At 53.4% G+C, this 23,573-nt stretch overlaps 10 protein-coding genes across 10 annotated transcripts; 7 read left to right on the top strand and 3 right to left on the bottom strand.

The window, feature by feature from the left end:
* Positions 1-157: 157 nt before the first annotated feature.
* N7510_003633 (glycerol kinase) lies at positions 158-2,203 on the bottom strand (the record flags this gene model as incomplete). Its single annotated transcript, XM_056975559.1, has 4 exons — positions 158-748; positions 816-982; positions 1,036-2,021; positions 2,070-2,203. The coding sequence occupies 4 exons, from the start codon at positions 2,201-2,203 to the stop codon at positions 158-160; spliced, it is 1,878 nt and encodes a 625-aa protein (XP_056835515.1).
* Positions 2,204-3,602: 1,399 nt separating this feature from the next.
* Positions 3,603-4,705, top strand: N7510_003632 (MIP/aquaporin family protein; the record flags this gene model as incomplete). The annotated part of the gene is made up of 2 exons (XM_056975558.1): positions 3,603-3,889; positions 3,943-4,705. The coding sequence occupies 2 exons, from the start codon at positions 3,603-3,605 to the stop codon at positions 4,703-4,705; spliced, it is 1,050 nt and encodes a 349-aa protein (XP_056835514.1).
* An 824-nt stretch (positions 4,706-5,529) lies between these two features.
* N7510_003631 (putative inorganic diphosphatase) lies at positions 5,530-6,398 on the top strand (the record flags this gene model as incomplete). The annotated part of the gene is made up of 3 exons (XM_056975557.1): positions 5,530-5,749; positions 5,818-5,975; positions 6,033-6,398. The coding sequence occupies 3 exons, from the start codon at positions 5,530-5,532 to the stop codon at positions 6,396-6,398; spliced, it is 744 nt and encodes a 247-aa protein (XP_056835513.1).
* Positions 6,399-7,154: 756 nt separating this feature from the next.
* N7510_003630 (phosphoglycerate mutase family protein) lies at positions 7,155-8,239 on the bottom strand (the record flags this gene model as incomplete). Its single annotated transcript, XM_056975556.1, has 4 exons — positions 7,155-7,230; positions 7,320-7,565; positions 7,665-7,958; positions 8,055-8,239. The coding sequence occupies 4 exons, from the start codon at positions 8,237-8,239 to the stop codon at positions 7,155-7,157; spliced, it is 801 nt and encodes a 266-aa protein (XP_056835512.1).
* A 531-nt stretch (positions 8,240-8,770) lies between these two features.
* N7510_003629 (glycoside hydrolase family 16 protein) lies at positions 8,771-10,280 on the bottom strand (the record flags this gene model as incomplete). The annotated part of the gene is made up of 3 exons (XM_056975555.1): positions 8,771-9,519; positions 9,571-10,131; positions 10,187-10,280. 3 exons carry the CDS (start codon positions 10,278-10,280, stop codon positions 8,771-8,773), a joined length of 1,404 nt encoding a protein of 467 aa, XP_056835511.1.
* A 979-nt stretch (positions 10,281-11,259) lies between these two features.
* On the top strand, positions 11,260-12,324 carry N7510_003628 (uncharacterized protein; the record flags this gene model as incomplete). The annotated part of the gene is made up of 2 exons (XM_056975554.1): positions 11,260-11,638; positions 11,702-12,324. 2 exons carry the CDS (start codon positions 11,260-11,262, stop codon positions 12,322-12,324), a joined length of 1,002 nt encoding a protein of 333 aa, XP_056835510.1.
* Positions 12,325-12,999: 675 nt separating this feature from the next.
* On the top strand, positions 13,000-13,278 carry N7510_003627 (uncharacterized protein; the record flags this gene model as incomplete). Its single annotated transcript, XM_056975553.1, has 1 exon — positions 13,000-13,278. The coding sequence occupies one exon, from the start codon at positions 13,000-13,002 to the stop codon at positions 13,276-13,278; it is 279 nt and encodes a 92-aa protein (XP_056835509.1).
* A 129-nt stretch (positions 13,279-13,407) lies between these two features.
* acyA (adenylate cyclase acyA) lies at positions 13,408-19,703 on the top strand (the record flags this gene model as incomplete). Its single annotated transcript, XM_056975552.1, has 2 exons — positions 13,408-13,586; positions 13,667-19,703. The coding sequence occupies 2 exons, from the start codon at positions 13,408-13,410 to the stop codon at positions 19,701-19,703; spliced, it is 6,216 nt and encodes a 2,071-aa protein (XP_056835508.1).
* A 21-nt stretch (positions 19,704-19,724) lies between these two features.
* On the top strand, positions 19,725-20,036 carry N7510_003625 (Adenylate cyclase; the record flags this gene model as incomplete). Its single annotated transcript, XM_056975551.1, has 1 exon — positions 19,725-20,036. The coding sequence occupies one exon, from the start codon at positions 19,725-19,727 to the stop codon at positions 20,034-20,036; it is 312 nt and encodes a 103-aa protein (XP_056835507.1).
* A 993-nt stretch (positions 20,037-21,029) lies between these two features.
* Positions 21,030-23,327, top strand: N7510_003624 (putative sister chromatid separation protein (Src1); the record flags this gene model as incomplete). Its single annotated transcript, XM_056975550.1, has 2 exons — positions 21,030-22,552; positions 22,697-23,327. The coding sequence occupies 2 exons, from the start codon at positions 21,030-21,032 to the stop codon at positions 23,325-23,327; spliced, it is 2,154 nt and encodes a 717-aa protein (XP_056835506.1).
* Between the last annotated feature and the right edge of the window lie 246 nt (positions 23,328-23,573).

The raw sequence follows: 23,573 nt of genomic DNA, 5'->3' as shown, positions 1-23,573 counted from the left end.
CGTGTATGATTTAGGAATTTGAAAAATGACCAACGCTTTATATCAAGAGGTATCAGCGCAAGAACTTTACCACAGTGGGTGTAAACGATCGCCAAGTAGCTAGAACCAAGGAAAACACCCAAAACACCTACTGTAAACCTCCACAAGCAGCCAGAGTTCAGTAGTAGCTCAGTTTCAACTTCCGCAATTTCTTCAGCTTCTGCAGAATCTCCACCTTCCGCAGCTCCAGGAACAAATCTTCCTCATCAGCCCCATCTAAATCAGAGGAGATACTAATTAGCGGCGTTCTTGCAGGCGGGAACTCCATCTCCCCATTCGGCGCCAGCGCCCTAACAGTCGCAGTGACGCTGGGATTCTTCACCATGTCCGAGACGAGAGGCTGCTCAGGCTGAGTAACAGTAGTAGTAGGTGGATTGCGGTTCTCGGCAGGTGTGACCGTTCCAGGTGTACCATTCGCCTTTGCATCGGGAAGCGAGGATGCCTTCCCTGTGTTATCCTGAGATGAACCACTTTGAATCCAGCCCTTGCTCATCTGTACGGCTTTCTCCCATTCACCAAACATCTGTGCACTCTCCTCACGCGTAATTCGGGGCTCGAAGACCGCTCCGCCGGCGCGGTTGATGTCGCGCAACTCGGCGAAGTTGCGCCACATACCGACCGCTAGACCGGCAGCGATGGCGGCACCGAGAGCTGTAGTCTCACGCATCTTGGGTCGGTAGACGGGGATGGAGATTAAGTCTGCTTGCGTCTGGAGATAATAGTGTTGGCTTTTTTTTTTAAAAAAAAAGGAGGGAAGGTTGAAATTGAATGCCTACCTGCATTGTCAGGTCGGAGTTACTCATGCCTCCGTCCACGGCCAGCTCAGAGAGCGCCTTGCCGCTGTCTTTCTCCATTGCGTCGAGAATTGCTTTGGTCTGGAAGCAGGTTGCTTCCAGTGTTGCACGCGCAATATGTCCCTTTTGAGTGTATTGTGTAATGCCAACTGTTGGACTAGATGTTAGCAAGAAACAGGAAAGATGGCATCAAAGGGCCTACATATTGTGCCTTTTGCGTCGTCAATCCAATATGGCGCAAAGAGTCCACTAAAGGCAGTGACGAATACGCAGCCGCCATTGTCCTCAACCGAGAGAGCAAGATCATTCACCTCCTTAGAGTCTTGGATGAAGCCCATGTTGTTCTGTAAGAACTTGATCCCCGAGCCCCCTACGGCGATGCTGCCCTCAAGCGCATAGACGGGTTTTCCACCAAAGTTGTATGCGACGGTAGCCAAGAGACCGTGCTTGGAAATCACGGGTTTGTCACCAACATTGTACAGCAAGAAGCACCCCGTGCCGTAAGTGTTTTTGGCCATACCAGGCGAAAACCCTTTTTGTCCGACCAGCGCAGAGGACTGATCGCCGAGACAGCCCATGATGGGGACCTTCGCCAAGGCACCAGAGGCGATTGCACCGTATGCAGTGGGATCTGACGAGGGCACGATCTGAGGAAGGTGGACTTTGCCTTTGATTCCAAAGAAGTCCAAGAGGGTATCATCGTACTGAAGCGACTCTAGGTTGGCGAACATCGTGCGCGAGGCGTTTGTCGAGTCGGATACGAACACATTAGCGGCCACGCCACCATTTAAGCGGTATACAAGCCACGCATCTACTGTGCCGAAAGCCAGCGTGCCGCCATCAAACGCCTCCTTGACCCCAGGAACATGTTCCAGCATCCATAGCAGCTTTGTCGCAGACGAATAGGTTGAGAGCGGCAGGCCGCAAATATTTTTTAGTTTATCTGCACCCGGCCTTTTTTTGAGCTCGGTTACAATTGCCTGGGAGCGTGTGTCGGTCCAAACAATGGCATTGTGCAAGGGCTCCCCCGTCTTGTGGTCCCAAACCACCGTTGTCTCGCGCTGGTTGGTGATGCCGACGCATTTGATGCTGCTGCGAAAGTAGCCTTTGGACTCGAACTCCTTTATAGCTTCTTCGATGCACGTCTCGACTGAGGTGACTAGCTCTAGAGGATCATGTTCGTGCCAGCTGTGTTGATTAGTACGTAGTTAGGTCCGATCTGAGCGAGCTACGTACCCCGGCTTTGGGTATATCTGGTTGAATTCGACTTGGTGTGAGGCCACAGGTTCCCCATCGCGGTTGAAGATGAGAAAACGAGTGCTGGTGGTGCCCTGGTCGATGGAGCCCACGAAGATCTCCGAGGGCTGCATAGCTCTGACAGGTGTCTTGCACAGTAGCTACTAGTGTCAGCTCACAGGAGGAAAAGTCAGAGGGGTCATTTCGGTCATTTAAATAACAAGAGATCAAAGCTCACGCAGTGACACTTAGTCCGCGCGGGGTTTCGTGGGGGCATTCAGGGGTGCCATAATTAACAACTAACTGAGTGAGTTAGGGCAAGGAAGGCACGAGCACTCAAACCTTGAGTTTTTCCTCTCTGCAGGAGGCAGCTCTGTTCTCTACACAAGATTTTCCTCCAATAATCATCTCTCCCCTCAGCCCCGTCAAAAATCTCCATAATGGGCATTGTGCGACGCATTGTACTAAACAGCTAATGCCGGAGGAAATGCGGGGAGAAGAACATCGGACGACTCGGCTGGGTTATCGAGGTCCACATGTGGATTCACGGTGGAGACTAACAACTTCGTTTTATTAAACACCCAGTTCCAACTGCTTCGTCTCCGGTCAAATTCGCAATGCTGCGCAGTCGCTGTTCTTGGCGCGTTCGGTGAAATCCGCCCACCATGTCGCTCTCGCGGAGGACAAGAAAAGCCCTTGTCACTCTACAACCCTCCTCCTCACCTTCTTTGCCTCCGGATTACCCTTGCTCGATGCTACCGGTGCACGTCATGTCACACGACAAACCCGCCAGGTGTGCCATTCGACCACAAGCGAAGAGAATGCTACCGTCAGCGCCGACAAGCCTGCTGCAGAGGGCGAGGAAACAAGTTGGCACTAGTCTGCCCCTTCGCAAACCGTCGTTTTCCCAATCTCTACGTCCAGGTTGCACAGTTGGAACTTCTAGAAATTGGAATTGAAACCTGCGTGGTTTGCGGTTGCCCGACGAGTTGTAACAGAAGCCAAAGAAGCTTTTCCGCTTCCTGCGAACGCCAACATGACAACGCCCCCTACGAATGGGAACCGCCCGCAACTTGCGGTGTCATATAGTTATTATGGAAGAGGCAGAAAAAGAAAAAAAAGATCCCAATTGAGCCGGCACTTCCCGTCCGCTTAAGCCAAACGGGCAAGGGTACAAACGCATACATCATCGCTAGAGCGCGCTGTCATATTTTGGCCACTGCGCAGAAAAGGGAAATTGACGGTGTGCCGTGGCTACATATACCAGCTTATTCCGAGTAGGGCCGCGTTGACTTGAGTGCTTCCCTCCTGCATGTTCACGCATTTCTGGGATACCGAAGCACACTGTCCTCGACCAGAACCCTGCATTATTCCATAGGGGCCACTCGACAAGAAGAAGACGGCAGGTTTGAGCTCAGAGGGTTACACTGCTGTTCCTGACTGCTCGGTGATATATCACCGGAGGCCCTCAGGAGTTCTATTTGACCCTCAGTATCAACATTGACCTTTCTCCAATCGCGTCAATCATTCCCCATGTCAAAGATTCCTAGAGACTCTATCTCTCCGGACAGCCGGGATAGGGAATATCCTACTCTGTGCCTTGATAGCAAGCATGAAGCTTCCATCCACTCTGCAACCGATGATACTCACAGCATCCACCAGCTTCTGCTCTGGAGCCGACTTCGCGAGTATGGTCGCGATGCTTTCTCAGAGTTCTTCGGGACCCTGATCTTGATTCTATTTGGAGATGGAGTGGTCGCGCAAGTGTTGCTTAGCAATGGCCAGAAGGGTGACTATCAATCAATCTCGTGGGGATGGGGGTGAGTGTCTTTCTTTAGAAGCCACATCATCATCTAACAAAACAACTCCTCAGACTCGGTGTCATGCTCGGTGTGTACACAAGCGGTGCATCAGGAGCGCACATCAACCCAGCCGTAACATTCGCCAACTGCGTTTTCCGCGGGTTTCCCTGGCGAAAATTCCCCGTTTACGCGCTGGCCCAACTTCTTGGCGCGATGTGCGGTGCAGCCATTGTCTACGGGAACTACAAGTCGGCCATTGACGTCTTCGAAGGGGGACCCGGCATTCGAACTGTACCTGGGTACTCTACCACGGCCACGGCAGGCATCTTCTGCACGTACCCGGCCGATTTCATGACCAAGACGGGCCAGTTCTTCTCCGAGTTTCTAGCCAGCTCTATCTTGATGTTTATGATCTTTGCCCTGAAAGATAACGACAATTTGGGCGCGGGGCCCTTGACACCCCTTGGACTCTTTTTTGTTATTTTTGGCATTGGCGCCTGTTTTGGCTGGGAAACGGGCTATGCGATCAACCTGGCGCGAGATTTTGGCCCACGACTCGTGTCTTACATGCTGGGTTATGGCCATGAAGTGTGGGCTGCAGGCAACCACTACTTCTGGGTACGTCCTGGGTTTTCTATTGCTACGGCCCTTGCTCATCTGCCCAAACAGGTCCCGATGGTCGCTCCGTTCTTGGGCTGCACGTTTGGTGGTTGGATCTATGACTTGTTCCTCTACACGGGACTGGACAGCCCGATCAATACGCCATGGATTGGGGTCAAGCGGTTGTTTGGACTTCTTCACCAGAGGCGAGTGGTCATGCCGAGCCCAGTGTAGAAACTTGTTTGGTTGAGATGGGGACGTTCAGAGGTACCTCGAATAGGCAAGTTGAGGTCTCTGGTCATGTGTAAAGAGGGGATCGTCATATGATTTTGTTGTTATTAGCCTCCAATTGAGATATTCACTAGCCAGCGTGTTGTTTTCTTTTCTTTCTTCCGGCCCAGCTCGTCATTATGCGCGTAGAAACTGAGTTATATCCTGTTTGCTATGCCCATTAGGGAGCACCTGGAGACGATATTTTATTTTAGACTCAGGACACAACTCGGAGACTGGCCAGTAGCAGTTCCTGGATCGCTTTGGGGTTGTCATGTCATCATGTCATCCTGCAGGCTCATGTCAGCGTGCATTGTTACTGGGCCATCGCGAAATACATTGCATGGCAGGATGACTCTCTATCTGGGCTGCATGGGGGCGTGATAAATCTTCTGCAACACGCGAACACCGGGCACATGACTGGGTTAGTTTCCGCTGACCGGCGATGGATGTAACGGAGTGTGTGTTACCTTGGGCGTTTACATAGATTGGTTAGGGCTGATCTTAGCGTGTACGTTGAGAGGATGGAGCTCGGCATCCTTTGATACGTTACTCGAAAAGACGCATGCCTCATGAAGAACAGTGAAATTCAGACTATCCCAATACTTTAATACCTTATCTGCTCAAGAAACCCACACCAAATCCAGCCCCTAACGTCATGGTGACTATGGCCCAGAGGCGAACAACCTCACCAGAAAGGAAACACGGACAAGTTTCTCTCTCAGTTGCGCGCTCCTAGATATATCACCAAATCTAATCTACTCACCAACCACTATTTTAAAGCCAAAATGTCCCACGGCCCGGAAGCCAAGTACAACGCTCGCAAAACCGGCGAGCCCTGTGACAAGGACTTTCGCGTGTATATAACAGCGGGCGACGATATCGTGTCCCCCTGGCACGCAATCCCCTTATTCCCATCGGAGGATGAACCACAGGTGGTGAACATGGTTATGGAGACCCCCCGGTGGAGCAACGTCAAGATGGAGGTGGGTCACGATGTGATGTGCAGTATAAGAGTGGATACAGATCGACGACTCCACGTTTACCTATTTGCATCGGAGATGTCACCCCTGCAGAAGCGTATAGGTCGATCGACAGTGCTAATACTTTTCAGATTGCCAAAGACGAGTTCCTGACTCCGATCCGCCAGGATGTCCACAACGACAAACTCCGCTACGTCCCGAATATCTTTCCGCATAAAGGGTTTCCCTGGAACTATGGGTCTTTGCCGCAGGTATAGCGCCAAACCACGCAGAAACTTGATTTTTCTTCTAAATGTTGCGACTGTTAGACATGGGAAGACCCTAGCATCGCAGACCCTCACACCGGTCACCGTGGTGACTCCTGCCCGCTAGACGTGTGTGAACTCGCCGGCGAAATCGGACAAATCGGCGACATCAAGCGCGTAAAAGTCCTTGGCACATTTGCAGTCCTTGACGAAGGCAAAACGGACTGGAAGGTCGTCGCTGTAGACACGACTAATCCCTTAGCCGGTCGATTAAATGACATCAGTGATGTCGAGACACACATGCCTGGGTATTTGGCGACTATGCAGGTGTGGTTTCGATTATACAAAGTGCCGGAAGGGAAGGGGGAGAATGAAATTGCCATGAATGGGGAGTTGAAGGGAAGAGAGTGGGTTTTTGTGGAAACATGATGGCAGCAACAGACTGATTAATCGCAATTTTGCCCTGTCTCGGATTGCTAGGTGTCATGGGAGTTGGAAGAAGATCCTGAATGAGCCAGCTATAAAGACTAAGGTTTCAATGTGGGTGGTACAAGGCCATGTCCTGTATCGTATCCTGTTGACAAGGTACTTTCAGGGCCGACATCGGTATCGAGGACAACCACCTCGCTAAACAGCTCAGAGAGGGACATCGTAGCGACGGCTTTCGACTGGATGTGGAGAAGTATCACTTTCTGAACCCAGACTGGCCACTAGCCGCTTCTTGTCCGGGCCGGACTATTGATGTGTAGCAAGGAACACTTGTTATGAACCCGGTTCGAGGTGGGAGTGATCGCAGCAGACATGGACTATGAAAATGAATATCCAGAATCAAGGATCCAGAACTCTTGATACTGAGAGGAGAAGCAAGAGTAGAAACAGAATAAAATGGACAATGCTCAACCGTCGGGTTCACCCCCGGCATGAAAAAGGGCCATCTCACTTGCAAGGGAGTAAACCAACCCTGATGGAACAGCCGGTGAACATCGTAGCAGGTCATTCCGCTGCACCATCAGATCTGAGCTGGTATCTTTAAGTGACATACACTTACTTTGGTAGATAGGAAACACAGTTGTTGATAATAGAATCAAGTACTATTCTTACCTGTAATACCGCCCACCCTGCATAACAATGCCAATTGCCCTTCCCAGCAGCTCTACAATGCCATCACAACGTCCGATGAAACCTCTACAGCGTCCGATCCGATCGTCCCGGCCTCCTCCCAAGCACAATGGCCGGTTTGTTCAAATTATCCTCCTCGAATCTAGTGCCGCATATCAGTATTACAGTCCAAACCACGACCAGCGCAAAAAGGCACACGGCCACCAGGAAAAGAGTTATAAGTATACATACCCTAGGACAGCAACACCCCCCGACTCAAAAATCAACCTCATCACCCCCTGGCTCAACGGCGCCCCAACCCACCTCAGCGCCAATGCCGAGAGCACATGCCCATGCGCCACGCAGACGATATCCTGCTTCAGGCGGCTCCGCGAACCGGCGACCTTGCCGCTCGGCCAGCTGGATGATTCGCCAGCGATCACGGATCGGATTTCTACGATGAGCTCGTCGAGGCGTTCGGCGATGCTTTGGGGGGACCTACCACCGCAGAGTTAGTATTGCCTTCCCCTCAAAAAGGGGGCGAGATATGTTTGAATAACGATGATAGTAAATCCAAGAAAGAAAGAGAGAACATACTCTCCTCTGGGGCACCCATCAGTCCAAATATTCCACGGGGCACTCTCCTCGGACATGCCCTGCTTCTTGCGCAGACCATTAATCTCCGTCAGCGTCTTGCCCTCGTACTCGCCATAATTCCATTCTTTGAGCCACGCTGTAAGCTGAATGTTCGGGTCCACGCTCTCGGTCTTTGACTGGGACGTAACGGTGCTTGTTGACTTGGTCTCGCGGTTGAAAAAGTCCTGGTGGTTGTGGACGCCCAGGCCTAGGATCTCGACTGTGCGCCGGGCTGAGGAGCGAGGAGAGCAGTAGCTTAATACCATGGGTAGATGTTAGCATTGTACATGTAGTGAATGGATGGCAGGATTCATGGTAGGGACTGGGAGAATTGGGAGGGGCATAACATACATCTTCGCCACGGTCTTCGGATCAATCAACTTCCCCTCACCAACAACCAACTCCTTCAGAGTCTCAGCATCGTGCTCTCCAGCCTTAGACAGCGGGACATCAGTGGTGCTGGTGTGTTTCCCGCCGACGGTCCAGTCAGTCTCTCCGTGACGGATGAGGAACACGCGTGCGGAGGCGGATAGCATCTCAAAGAAGACGACGTGGATCTCAAAGATAAACTATGTATCAGCCAGCACTCGATGAGGGCATGCTTGGTGGATGGATTATCATTAAACCACCTAGGTAGACAGGTAAGTAGTTGGTGATACGGCCGCGCATCATTGCATTATTGTTGGGCTACTTCATAGTGAGGTCAGGGCGGAACACATTTCCTGTCCAGAGATTCTCCACGGGCTTCTTTCGGATATTCCATTAAATGTACTGGACTTTGGGAAAGGTGCATCTGTTGGGGGTGTATTTTATACGGTCTAGTCCTCCGTGGACGTCTGCAATGAGAATAAGTACATGATGCCAGTAGCAAACTGCTCGGCATAAGAATAAAGCATGAACAAGAAAAGCCGTAAACACCATTATGCCAAATCCTGTATCATCGTGAAGTCGAAAATCAGTGCTCATGCGTCGTCAACTGGAGCACAATGTCATAAAAAAAGCATTAAAAAAACGCCATGCCCTGCCCATCTAATCGTAAATAATAATACAAGGAAGTATTATCTTCCTCACAGCATGACCACCATAATACCCCCGAGAAGCACCCAAGAAACAGCCAGAATTGCCTGCGGACTGAAGACACTCGCATCATTCACCGAAGGAGCAGCTGTATTTGTGGGCAACGAGGAAGCACTGCTCGCCGTGGATGAAGTAGTCTTGGTCGTGTGTGTGGTCGTGGTCTTTGAGGAAGTGCTGGTGGTCAAAGTTCGGGTCGTGATTCTGTGCGAAGTTTTATGCACGAAATGGGAAGAGACAGCCGATGCCGAAGGCAAGGACGGTGACAAGAAGAGGGGCGTAGACTGCAATAGGGGAGGGTCCGTCTTAGTGATCGAGTTGGAGATACGGTAGGGGGTGGAAGGTGCAGGGAAGTGCTCACTCACTGAACCCCCGCCAGGCGGTTTGACGTGTCCGGAGCCATTGGCCCAGCCGGAGGGATAGGAGGATCCCGAGGGTGCTCCGGTGGTCACAAATGGCCAGACATCGGGGGTAACAAAGCTGGCAGTCTCCTTGTGCGTTCCGCTCCATGGAATCGGGACACTGGCAACGGTTTCGGTCACGGTGGGCGCCGACTGGGTCGATTTGGGCTCTGCGGCACTGTTTCCATTGACTTGGCCACCGTCGGCCGTGATGGACTTCCACGAGCCGCTCTTGTCGCTGTAGCTGTACGACGTTCCGGTGGAGTAATCGGTCACTTTCAGCCACTTCATGTACATGGTGAATGGGCCTTGACTGTAGTCCGTCTCGCCGCCCGCCCATGCTACAAACTTGTTAGCATGGACACAGCAGAAAGGTGCAAGGAGAAACATACCAATAGTTCCCGCCGCATTGCTGGGGTCGCCGCCTGCCCACACGCCAACCTTGACCATCATCGGGGTCTGGGGATACTGGCCGGGATCCGCAGTGTCCGGAGTGAGAACGCGAATGGTTTGGCCATCAATGGACCAGACGATCTGTTCACTAGTCCAGTCAACAGCGTACGTGTGGTAGCTGTCCTGGTTTCCCGCATTGTCATGAAATGCGCCGCGATTGTAGGAGCTCGTATCTCCTTTGCCGAAGTAGTTGGTCTGCACCTGAGCGTTGTTGACGCCCAGCCATTCCCAGTCGATTTCGTCCAGGTCATCGGACTGCATCACTGCACTGCTGACGATACCCCGTCCCGAAGCCGCCTTGATCTGGTACTCGACGCGCCCGAACATGATGTACCAGTTGGACTGGATCAACGGGCCATCGCCCTCCTGACGGATGGTGAAGGTGGCCCCATTGGTGCTGTCGTACTCAACGTTTCCCTGGGCCGTGAAGTCAGAAGAGGAGCCCTGTGTGAAGTCGAAAGTTTGGTCGGCCCTTCCCAGTGCAGGGTCAGCGGGGCATGCTGTGTGAGCCAGGTCAGTTCACCCTGTCGTTCCATCTAGATCAGAAGATCTTACTCTGCGACAGAGGATTACAGTTGGTGTAGGTCTGCGCCGACACCAACGTGGACGAGACCAGCAGGCCCAGTGTGGCACTCAGTACCAAGTGCATGATGCACCGCGTGGTTGGCAACGTCAAGACTTGGAGTCGGCCGAATATATAGATGCGTGAGGTGAGCGGTGTTCGGGGAGTTGGGGATGGGTGAATATGGGATAGAATGGAGGGAGGAAGAGATGTGAAGAAGAAAGAAAGAAAAAGCAAGAGTCCAAGTAAATAAAGGTTCAGTTCCGTCACGTCAGGGCAACTGCCAGCCTCGACAATTTCCGTGGCCCCTGCCTAATCGGGCAGATCGTGGATCCTTCCATCCCATCCCACCGAAGCGATCGGTGCAGTCCCGTAGATGTCGCGGTAACCATGCGGTTGAATGTCGGTCGCACACTGGCCGCGTGGGACATTGCCATCGAAGATATTTTGTGTATTCTTTCTATCTCATCTCTGCATCCGAAGTCCCTGGGGGTGTTTCCCAAAAAGGTGGTGGCCGGGCGCGATCCACCCCCAGCCTCCCCGTTTCCACTACGACCCACAACGGCTGGCGACGACAGCCAGGGACGAGGAAATCAGAGGATGATACCTACGGAGTAGTCAAATAGAAATGAAATGAAATGGATTGAATTGAATTGAATTGAAATGAAAATGCCCGGTCGCACGATTTGGTCGATCGCATGGTTGCCAACCAAGACCATGAACATCAATGTCATTGTTCCCCAACTCCCCTTCATCCCGGTCCACCGTAACTCAACGTCCAATGCAAAGGACATAATGCCACATGGACTGCCGATCTCGAGAATGGAATCGAGGGCTATTGATTGGCTCGGGCATTCCAGCAAGAATGCCTCTTAGGGTCCACGCCGGGGTAATGATTCACTCGAATTACTCGTACGGTTGGTGCATTGGGGGCCTGATGCCACAGGAACAAGTCAGTCAGTCCCCGTGATCCCGGTCGGATAGCCTATAAGTCAAGTGTCTACGGCTCGAGTCGGCCCAGTGTCAGTGGGCGGATCCTTCATTCTCCCACACTCTCGCGTCCACCATGCCCGATCCGGTTCCACCATCCCCCGATCTGGTTGGGAAAACGGTCATTATCACCGGTGGCAACACCGGGCTTGGGTTCGAGGTTGCCCGCCAAACACTGCTCTTGCAAGCCGCGCGGGTCATCATCACCGCCCGCTCGCAAGCGAAAGGCGCAGACGCCGTCGCCGCATTACGGGCGGATGCAGATATCCAAAGCGCGAACCCGGCGGCCCAGATCGAGTTCTTCGACCTAGATCTGGACGACTACCAGTCTGGCCTGCGCTTCTGCCAGCAAGTCAAGAAGCAAGTCCCGGAGCTGGATCTCCTGCTGTGCAATGGCGGCACCACCACCTTTAATTATGAGATGAGCAAGAGCGGCCATGAGCGGGTGATGCAAGGTATGAGAAGAAACCAATGGGTGTTCTTTTTTGCTTGTATTTGTTGACCATGTTCCCCACCAGTCAACTGTTACACGCACTTCTTCATCGTCCTCGAACTCCTGGGTCTGCTCCGAGCCACCGCCGCCAAACGGGGCTCTCCCACGCGAGTGACCTTCCTAGGCTCTTACAGCCACGACATTCATGATCTCGAGCGCACTCCGATCCCACCGGGCTGCAAGGTCCTAGACTATTTCGATAGCAACACACTCACCCGTGGTGTGCGGCGGTACCCGAACAGCAAGCTGACCATCATCGCGTTCGTGCAGCGGCTCGCCAGGCAGCAACCTGCGTCCGAGGTCATTGTGAACAGCGTCTGCCCCGGGGTAGTGAGCACGAGGATCATGTCGCGTCTACCGCTGTGGATGCAGCCGCTTATCTATGTCTACTTCAAGTTCAAGGCTGTGCCGATGCGGGTGGGTGGTCAGCGCATTGTCCACGCGGCGGCGGTAGTCGGTGCCGAGAGCCATGGGCAATTCCTGTCGATGGGTGGCGAGATGGAAGGATATGCGCCATTCCTGGATAAGGACACGGGTCAAGCGTTCAAGGACAAATTGTGGACGGAGATGCTGGCCGATGGCAGGCTGGTGGATCCGGCGATGGAAGTGTTTGAGCGCCCGCCGGAAGCTCCAGGAATTGTGGTATAGGAGCTGTCATTATATAGGAGATGATTATTATGATCCGTCTGTGACCCTTTTATCTAAGAGGGACGAAGATCCCACTTCCTATTCGTTCCCGCAGTACTGGTCCAAGCTCTTCGGTTTTGATACTGAAGCTACATAGATCTCACATACCCAACCCCGCTCCTGTATCCTCCAGTATATGTATGTGTATAAGTTTCATTTCCCCGTCTCAGCGCAGAATCGACAACAGGAACGAACAGCATAATAATGTGTGATGGTTGAGATCATCGGAACGAGTTCGTACGTAGTGGGCTATGAATGGCTAGTGCCCACGAAAAGGGTCAGTGCTCCCTCTTCCCGCAACTCCAGTTCAACCACCATCTCCAACTCACTCACCACTTGGGCATTCCCTCGACGCTTCTTCCCGCCCTCCCTCCCTTTCTTATCTCGAATATCCTGACATCCGAATCGACTCACTCCTCTCTTCCGCCCCTCGCCTCCTCTCCCTCCCACACGAGAGCACCTGCTTGTCAAACAGATCCGGCCACTCCCCACCTCTGCTCGACCCTGCACGTCAGCTCACCAGCTCACCTGCGGACGCTGCTCCCCCCTCCAACGCCCAAATCCTCCTCGATCAGCATGCAGCATATGGTTTCCCCACTGTGATAGAACCCTCCTATGAGAACATGCAATAGTGGCATGCCGTTTTTGCCGTCGCGCCCGACGCTAAGCTTGCGCCCCCCCTCTCTGCCAATTTACACCTTTTCGATCCCCCAGCGTCCGCACGCTCCGCCCATCGATGACATCGGTCGCGTCATTTTTGCGTTCGCCCCGTCCCTAGCTCGTCTCATCTGCAATCTCTGGCCCGGCGTCGTGGGTGTGTCTCGAAGTGCACCTCGCTCCCGCCTCAACCGGGTTGTGGCGCCTACACCTGAGACAATCCAAATCTCAAACCCTGCCCCTCGCCGCGTCCCCTAACCTCCGTGTTTTCGTTCGATATCCCGACACTTGTGATAGTGGAGCTCGACTGTCTGTCGTATCGTCGCGAAACAAAGCTAGCTTTGATTTGACCGCCGCGAAGGGAACCGGACCCTTCTGGACACCAGGATGCCGGTGCGCGAGACTGAACTGCAGCCCGATCAGCGGCAGGGCTCTGAAAGCTCTGGTACTAGCAGAATTTCGCAAGCGACGGTTCGCGAGAACGAGACACAACGTCCCAGGACCAACTCTGCTTCCTCCAGAGGTCGCGGTGGTGGCCCAGTCCCAGGTACCCTGAGAACGGATCCGTGAGTGCGCCCTTTTGTCCCTCTATGACATGATCGAGAATTCGGGGCGTGTGTTTTCATGGATGCTAATTCGCCACCAGGCCTGAATCTTCAAAGGCTCCAAAGATCGACTGGACGAGCTCCCTCTGGTCTTGGAGCTCTCCAGAGACCTCTCCCATTGAGCAGCGCAAGACGCCCGGTTTCGGCAAACATCGAAAAGGGCTGGGTGCGTTAGGTCCCGAGGATGATACAACCCAATCGACTTCGTCGAGCCCACGACCCCAGCCTATCAATCCGCCTCGCATTGTGAATGACGATCTGGAATCGATTGCCCCCTGGGTGATTACGGGTGGGACGGAAGGTCGTGGTACATTCTTCAATGACGTTTCCGAGCACGAAGCCTCGCCCGCATCGCCCACTTTCCACACCTTGCAGCGCCCGCCAACCTCACATACAATTTCCAGCGAGCCGGCGGAGGTGGATGACAATGGCGAATACAGACGGCCCTCGGTTGCAAGTGCAACTACTGTAAGTAGTCAAGGATCGAAATCCAGTGGCAAGCGTCGAAAGAAGCTTCAGGGATTCTTTGGCGACGATTACACTTCACCAGGGGACCTTCCCGCGGCAGACAGTGGCAAGCGCCACTCAGTCAGTAAGCACCTGGGACCTGTCGATCAGCTCAAGGCACGGGAAAGAGCAAATTCGGATGGCGGAGGGCGGAACATGGGTGACAACTCGGAGGCCGCATCACAACGTATGTCCCGCCAGCGAACGGAAACACCTTTACCCTCAAGGGATATCACCCCATGGGTTTACCAAAGCTTCAAAGACATCCCGCAATACGGCGAGGCACCCGTGCGTCAGGTGCCCATCGGACCGGACGGAAACCGTGCTGGCCCCCCGAACGATGCTCCCCCTTCCGGGGATTACACTCAAAGACCACACAAAAATGGTCACCGGCATTCTCGCAGTAAAGAAGAAAAACCGACTGTTGCGGGCGATCTAGCTGGTTACAACCTAGCTGGGTATCACCGTCCGTCAACCGGCCGAGACGACTTTAATGTTGGGTTGCGACCTCGAAAAGATAATTATCTGAACACGGCGACTCCCATGAGCTCAACTACAACCCTCGGTGAACGCTCTACCAGCCCTACTCCGAGCGTGCGGAGTGCGGTATATCGCGAAAACGGCCACAATTCCCCGCATGGCCAGCCCAACAAAAAGAATTTTCTCAACAAGCTTCGGTATCTCAAGCCAGGTTCTCATAAGCCTCATGATAAGCCCAGACAGCCGCGTGATGTTTCTCCAGGAAACAGAGGCCGACAAGGCAGCCTGGAAGGAAGCCCTGCTTCAAGGAATGTGGACGTGACCGATTCAGATCGGAAGAAAGACACCGGCAAGGGCCTTGGTATTATGCGCAAAGGTCGAGGTCTTAGCAGCTTCGCTGGTGACCTCCATACTCTGAAACATAATCACGGCCATAATGAAGAAGGCGATCACGTTTGGAAGCTGGACACCAATTTCAGAGATATGAATGACATTGTTCGCACGGCCGATCCCAACCGCCAGAAATCCGGAGGGGACGGGACAGGGACAGTTACTCCGGGTGAAATTCCAAGCAAGCAGGATGAGAGCTGGAATGCCCCCGAGAGTTGGCAAGTCAAGAGGTTTGACGATGAACTTGATTTGGAGCACTCCGGGGCGGTGTCGCAACCCACCGCTGGGTTACGCGATCGCGATGGCACCTCATACTTCATACGAGTGTTTCGAATCGATTCAACATTTGCAACCCTATCCGCCGGCTTGAACGCCACCGTTGCCGAGATTCTCCTCATGCTCGGAAGGAAGTCCTTCTTACAGGACCACCTCAACAACTATGAAATTGTGCTGCGCAAGAACGATCTTTCCCGGCAGCTTGACCACAAGGAACAGCCAATCCTGATGCAGAAGAAACTGCTTGAACAAGTTGGCTACACAGAAAAAGATAGAATCGAAGACATTGGTCGTGAAGATCACAGCTATCTCTGTCGGTTCATTTTTCTGCCAACGAAGTTGAGCGGCTACAGCAGTTTGGAAGGTGACCCGGGGTTCAACAAGATGCAGAAGTTCAGCCATGTTGACCTCCAGGGGCGCAGTCTTGTCACCATCCCGATTACCCTGTATAAGAAAGCTTCGGAAATCATCTCCCTCAACTTGTCTCGGAATCTGTCTCTGGATGTGCCAAAGGATTTTATCCAAGGATGTATCAACTTGCGCGAGATCAAGTTCATCGGCAATGAAGCCTTGCGTCTTCCGGCGAGCTTCAGCCTAGCTGGCCGGTTGACGTATCTGGATGTATCCAATAACAGCTTGGAACAGCTGGATCACGCCAATCTCGATCGGCTGACTGGTCTCGTTAGCATTAAGATGGCCAACAACCGGCTAAAAAAGCTGCCAAGCTACTTTGGAAACTTCCAGTCTCTGAGGAGCTTGAACATATCGTCAAATGGGTTCAAGGCCTTCCCTGAATTCCTTTGCAATTTGAGAAGCCTAGTTGATCTCGACATCAGCTTCAACACCATCGAGACGCTCCCTAATATCGGCCGTCTACTCACTCTTGAACGGCTTTGGATGACGAATAACAACCTGAGCGGTTCTCTCGATGAGTCCTTCCAAAAGCTTCTGCACCTCAAAGAGATCGACGCACGTTTCAATTCCATCACCAACATTGACAATCTGTCCCGGCTTCCCCGGCTGGAGCAGTTGTTCTTTGGTCATAATCAGATTTCGCGGTTCAAAGGTTCGTTTCCGAGACTGCGCGGCCTCCACTTGGATCACTGCCTCTTGACGCAATTTGACCTCGACGCTCCCATGCCCACCCTGACTTCCCTCAATCTTGCATCCGACAAGCTTTCTCAATTACGAGACGGCATGTTTGAAAACCTGCCGAATCTCACCAAGCTTATCCTCGACAAAAATCATTTGTCATCTGTTTCCCTGCAAATCGGCAAACTGCGTCGACTGGAGTATTTCAGCATAATCAAGAATCCCCTGGCCTCGTTGCCTGCAACGATCGGATGTCTTGTCGAGCTCAAATATCTCAATCTGCGGGAGTGCAATCTGAAGGCTTTGCCATCGGAGATCTGGCATTGTGCAAAGCTGGAAACTCTCAATGTATCCTCGAACGTTCTGTTCAGTTTCCCCAAGCATGGTGCGTCTCTACCGCAGGTACCCGGCGAACCACCCACGACCCCTGTGACGACTCCTGGTGTTTCTGGAACACCCAATTACGAAGACTGGACTGTGCCCGATGACAACAACCTTCGCCGACCAAGCCACGCGTCCAGTGGTGGTCTGGGTTCTGCTACTTCCCCTCCCGATCCCTCTCGGAGCACGCAATCGATGTCTCAGCAGAGCGGGAGGAAAGTCTCAATGGCGTCGCGGTCGGGAGCCACCGATGCAAGCGCATCCACGCGGAAGGACTCAAATTTCTCCCAGCATGTGGCGACGACGTTTGCAGGGTCCCTCCGAAACCTGTATCTTGCTGATAACCGATTGGAGGATGAGGTTTTCCGCGAGCTATCCTTGATTCCAGAGCTGCGTGTGGTCAATCTTTCGTACAACGAATTGACCGAGCTTCCACAAGGACTCCTCAAACGGTGGCCTTTGCTCTCAGAGCTATATCTGTCTGGCAATGAGCTGACTTCGCTCCCATCGGATGACCTGGAAGAGGGTAGCCATCTCAGGGTCCTTCACATCAATGGCAACCGATTCCAGGTCTTGCCTGCCGAGCTCTGCAAGGTCAGCAGGCTCTCCATTCTCGACGTGGGCAGCAATGGGTTGAAATACAACGTCTCCAACTGGCCTTACGATTGGAACTGGAACTGGAACCGCAATCTGAAGTACCTGAACTTCTCGGGCAACAAGCGTCTAGAGATCAAGCCTAATATTGCGTCTCTGGGTCATTCATCTACGAATGGCGCTGACCTGACCGACTTCAATTCGTTGACCCACCTCCGGATCTTGGGTTTAATGGACGTCACCTTGACTATTCCTACCATTCCGGAGGAGTCAGAGGACCGCCGTGTGCGAACGTCTGCCTCGCTTGCCGGCTCACTCGCCTATGGTATGGCCGATACACTCGGCCGGACCGAGCACCTGTCCATTATTGATATGATCGTTCCACGATTGAAACCGGACAATGTGGAAACCCTGGTCGGCATGTTTGACGGCAATACTCTGTCCAGTGGTGGCTCGCGAGTCGCCAAATACCTGCACGAGAACTTCACCCCCACCTTCACTGTCGAGCTGAAGAGGCTTAATCCAGATCAGGGTGATACGCCGCTCGACGCACTCCGTCGCGCATTCCTCGCCTTGAATAAGAATATGGCGGGTTCAGCTTACAGGTCTATTGGTGACCGCGACCGCGAAGTTCGGCAGTTCCACCGCGGCTCTACGACTTCGAAGATCATCAACCCGGATGACATTCAGTCGGGTGGAGTCGCAACTGTCCTTTACTTGAATAACATGGAACTGTATGCCGCGAACGTTGGCGATGTCCAGGCTATTCTTGTTCGGTCAGATGGGTCACTGCGATACTTGACAGAGACTCACGATCCGGCGGAGGCCAACGAGCGCGCGCGCATCCGTGCCGCTGGGGGATTTGTGTCCCGCACCGGCAAGCTGAATGACATGCTCCCAGTGTCCCGATGCTTCGGGCACTTCCCAATGATGCCGGCTGTGATTGCTGCCCCTCACACCGCGCATGTCACTTTGACAGAGCAGGACGAAATGGTCGTTCTGGCTTCCAAAGAATTGTGGGATTACGTGACGCCCGATGTGGTGGTTGATATCACCAGAGCCGAGCATCCCGATCTGATGATTGCCGCGCAAAAACTGCGCGATCTAGCCATTGCCTTTGGCGCCACGAACAAGCTGATGGTCATGATTCTTGGAGTCAGCGAACTCAAAAAACGGCAGCCCAAGTTGTCTCGACCGAATCTGCCCATGGGTTCGTCTTCCTTTGCTGAAGATCAGATCATCCCGAGCACAAAGCGTGCTAAGAAACCTCGTGACGGTCCTATCGACTCTCGGCTGGCCCGCTTTGATTATGTGGATGCCCCCATTGGCGAACTGGCCATCATCTTCACGGACATTAAGAAGTCTACGGGATTGTGGGAGACGTGTCCAGAGGCAATGCGTTCTGCCATCCAGATCCATAATGACACTCTGCGCCGGCAGCTGGGTATCGTGGGTGGTTACGAGGTCAAGACAGAAGGTGACGCCTTTATGGTGGCCTTCTCAACGACGACCGCTGCCTTGCTCTGGTGCTTCAACTGCCAGAACAAGCTTCTAGAGGCTGAGTGGCCCACAGAGATCCTCGAGCAGCCACAATGCCAGGTTGTCTGTGATATGGAGAACAACATCGTCTTCCGCGGTCTGTCCGTTCGTATGGGCGGTCATTGGGGCGAGCCCGTCTGTGAACAGGATCCGGTCACCAACCGTATGGATTACTTCGGTCCCATGGTGAATCGCGCGTCTCGGATTTCTGCCGTCGCTGATGGAGGGCAAATCTTCGTCTCCTCGGACTTTATGACTGACATCCAGCGGAACCTCGAGATCTTTGCCGACACTGAACGCGCGGCATCTACCGGCTCTGACGAGAGTCACCCGCGCGGTGATAGCCTCGGCCACAATATCCGTCGCGAGCTGCAGCAACTTAACAGCCAGGGATTCGTCATCAAGGACCAAGGCGAGCACAAGCTGAAGGGTCTGGAGAACCCGGAACCGCTGTATCTGGTATATCCCCACGCGTTGGCCGGTCGACTGTCTACACTGGAAGAAGGCGTCGAGCCAGACAGGCACCCTGCCAAGCTCAGCAGGAACACGCAGCTCAATATCCAGACCGACCTTATCTGGCATCTCTGGGACATCACCCTTCGTCTGGAACGGCTGTGCGGCGCGCTGGAGAATCCTGTTAACCCGAAGCTCCGAGAGCCGAACGTGGCTTTGTTCAACATGGTCAAAAATCATGGCGGTGAACTGAATGATTCAACGGTGATCAGCCTGGTCGATCAGCAGGTCACCCGCATTGAGGTTAGTCGTCTCCCGTTTTATTTTGTTTTCTACTATTTCATACTAATCCATTTCATCAAATAGCTCACGGTAAACACCCTCGCCATGCGGCACATGATGCGTCCCTTCCGAAGCGGCGACCGCCTCGAGGACCACGCAGTCCCCATTGGGGAGGTGATGCAGCAACTGCAAACCCAACTCGCCGAGTACAGCGCGCTCAAGGAGCAGCTGGGTGTCGGCACAGGAGGCATGCCTGGCGGCGGTCGATTCCCACCATCACAGTACAGCAGCGTGCCCATGCACGCCACGGACAGCGTCGACAGCATGGCTACCTCCGCCTCGTCTTCTTTCCAGAATCTTCGTGCTTCCTTGGATACGCCACGGTCATTCGACGTCCTTAGTCGAAAGAATTCTTAGATTTTGCTGCTCCTGTCATTCCACCCTGCCTGCCTCCCTACCTATATCTTCCTCCTTCACTTCTCTCCGCCCTCCTTCTCGCCCTCTACACACCTACCTCTACCTATACATATATCACGCACTATAATAATCCCCATCTCGTCGTTCTTTTCTGTTCTGTATCCTCTTTCCTTCATCCCATCCTTCCTTTTGGAGCGTCTCACTCGTCTGGTGGGAAGGAGGCTTTTTTCCAGTCAACATGTTTTCCTTTTTCCTTTGCCTTGCAAAGCATTTGCGTGGAGCCATGGTGGAATCCTGAAATTATTCCGAGTTGACTTCTTTTGGTTCCATTCCATGTTCTTTCGTTGTTCGTATTTTGGGTTTTGTTATGGGGTTTGGCCTTTGGTTTTTTAGGGTCTTCGGGGACTCGGTTTGTATTCGATACTATGAATATAATCTGTTTATAGTGTTTCTCCAAGCTATAGGGTAATCTCTCCAAACAGTCTGTGGACAAAGGACCAAGGACAAAAGGACAAGGAAGTTTGATGTGGCGGATCACGTGCGACGCCGCTTTGTTTATTTTTTCTTTTTGTCGTCATCGTTATCCCTCAACTCGCCCACTCACTCATTCACTTCCCTCTGACTTCTTGCAACGCGACTCCATCAGACGATCTTGCCAAAGAAAGAACTCCTTGTCTCTAAATTCTCTCAGCACCCTCCTTCTTCTCCCGTGATAGAAGTTAGTCGTGCTTCACGATCCGCCTGTTGCCCTGGATACCGGCCCACCAACCCTGTTCGGCCTGAGGGCAACAACGCTCGTGCCACTTTTACTGCTCGCTCAGATTCAAACAACGCCAAACCAAACGACGAAAATCGGTAGCGCTTCACCTGGCCGGGAAATCTGAGCAGTCCCCTTTTCATCCGTCTATCGACGTCCATCCAGCTTTAGTCGCCGAACTTTCAGCAGCGGTGTGTGCGTGACTTGAAAAGCGACCACGTCGCACGTCGCACACCATGGCCGACGAATTGGATTACCTTTATGCAGATTTCGATCTCAACTCCCTCACTGTCCCGCGCCTCCGCTCCATCCTCGTCAACCACGACATCTCCTACCCTGCCTCTGCGAAAAAGGCCCAGCTCATCCGCATCTTAGAGGATGAAGTCCTCCCGCAGGCACGCAAGCTCTTGCGCGATCGCGACAGGGTACGGAGAACAAGCGATGGAATCACGGATATGGGCAGTCGCGCGAGCTCGATAGCCAGCGACGCCTCATCTGTGGCTGGGTCGAGGAGGGTTGCGCCTAGACGGAGTGCTCGTGCCTCTACTGTTGACACTGAGGAGGCCGGCCTTGCTACCCCCGCTGCATCGCGACGGAAGACCACCGCCGCGCGATCAGTAGGTAAACACCCTCGTGCGTCTGATACGGAGACCGGCGATGACGGCCTTGCGACTCCCGTTGTCGCTGTTGGTACCTCGCCGCGTAAGTCTACAGCCCGCAAGCTGCGACGCAGCGAGATTCTGCCCTCTACTGAGTTTGAAGACCACTCCTCAACTATCAAGTCTGAGCCACGGGATTTGAGTGTGTTTACCGATGACAATCCCTTTCAAAGTGGAAGCCCCTCGGAGATGCCAAGCAGCCGGAGGACAAGCCATGATGGAAAGAGGAAGAGTGGTGGACGGTTGTCCACGGAAAGCCCTGCTGTGAGAGGCGCGCGGAGGTCACGCAAGTCCGAGACTCCTACGCGCACCAAGCAAGAAGATGGCGTGATGGCCCCTACAAGAGACAGCTTCGACTTTGCTTCCCGGCTGCAGCCTACTAAGGAAGAGACTGAAGAGGAGTCAGAAGAAGACGAGGATGAGGATGAAGAAGATGAACTGAGCGCTGGCGAAGAGTTCACGCCTGAGGAACAGCTCGCTCTAGAGAATGAACAGGCCGATATCCTGTACCCAGCCAAGAAAGCTCGACGGTCTCGAAAGAAGTCCTCCAGCATGGCGCCTTTATTTATGATTCTCGTGCTATTGGCTAGTTTCGGAGCCTATTGGCGCAAGGAGAAGATCGAGATTGGATTTTGTGGCCTCGGAAAACCCACTTGGTCGCTGGCAGAAACCAATGTCCCTGAGAGGGTACACGTTTTGGAGCCGCGCTGTGAGCCCTGCCCGTCACATGCATTCTGCTATCCTCATTTTGAGGCTCGTTGCGAACATGACTTCATTCTCAAGCCGCATCCTCTCTCCCTTGGTGGGCTGGTGCCCCTGCCGCCGACATGCGAGCCAGACAGCGAGAAAGCACGCCGCGTGAAGGCTGTCGCTGATAAAGCTGTAGAGGAGCTGCGGGATCGGAGAGCCAAATGGGAATGTGGTCAGCTGAAGGATGATAGCAAAGAGGCCCGATCTTTTGAGATCAGTGAGCCGGAGCTCAAGGAACAGGTGGCAAAGAAGCGCCGCAAGGGCTTGAGCGACACCGAATTCGACGATCTCTGGAAGGGAGCGATTGGCGAGGTTGTTGGCAAAGATGATGTTGTGAGCCATACCGATGAGTAAGTTTCCCCCATATCTTCTCGGGCATCTTCCTGTCTCTTTCGTCGTGCTGGATATGGATCCCGGGCGTACTTTTCATAAAAACAAGATCTTGGTTCTGACCTTATGTGCTGGAACTAACAGAGGCGCCATCGCAATCACAGACCTTCCGCCGTCCTCGTCCTCGGCTCAAACTCCATCTCCCGACTCCCACTCACCTGCGCCTTCCGACGATATGTACGCCTCGCTCTCCTCGCGTATAGATTCCCTCTTTCACTTTTAGCCCTCGGAGTCAGTGCTATCATCTACGCTCGTACCCGAGTTCTCGCCCGCCGCAAAGATATCGCCCGTGTTCCCGAACTGGTCGCCACGACCCTTGACCGTCTCGCCACCCAAGCAGCCCTGTATTCCCGCAGCGACGCCCGAGAGCCATACATCCCCATCGGGCAGCTGCGCGACGATGTCCTGCGCTCTGAGTTACACGGCTCCCGGCGCGAGGAACTGTGGCGCCGTGTCCGCAACGTCGTTGAAGGCAATGCCAATGTCCGTGCTGCCGTTCGTGAGGGCCATAGCGGCGACGTCTCTCGCGTCTGGGAGTGGATCGGTGGTATTGGCGGTGTCGCCCTCAGCCCTGAGAATCTCAACAGCGCCCACCGTCGCGACAGCGCTAGGTTCTCGCTCCCTTCTCCTGCGGGCCATCACGTGTCTACCCCCGACGCCGGCAAAGCTGAGTCGTCGACTACCAGCCCGAGGAGGGAGTCCCGTCGGTGGGATGAGGGACGCCCGATCTATTAACTGAACCGAACCCTAAACCGACTCTGAACTGTCGCGTTATTTTTGATATCCTTATTTTCTCTCGTGTATGAGATGTGCTTTCTTTTTTTTTTCTTTCCCTGCTGTTCTGTTTCGAGTACATATTTCTCTTTCTTGTGTCCATACCAATTCGTTCTATGTGAAGCATCATACACTGGCTGTGTAGCCTGAGCTGCAGCTCCCGCTACTAGAATCTACCTATCCCGTCCCTCTATTATTCTCAATCTG

The sequence above is a fragment of the Penicillium lagena genome, assembly GCF_028827675.1.
Source record: "Penicillium lagena strain IBT 129212 chromosome Unknown utg000002l_segment0_segment0, whole genome shotgun sequence".
Classification (NCBI taxonomy): Eukaryota; Fungi; Ascomycota; class Eurotiomycetes; order Eurotiales; family Aspergillaceae; genus Penicillium; species Penicillium lagena.
This window is presented reverse-complemented; position numbering and strand designations above follow the sequence as displayed.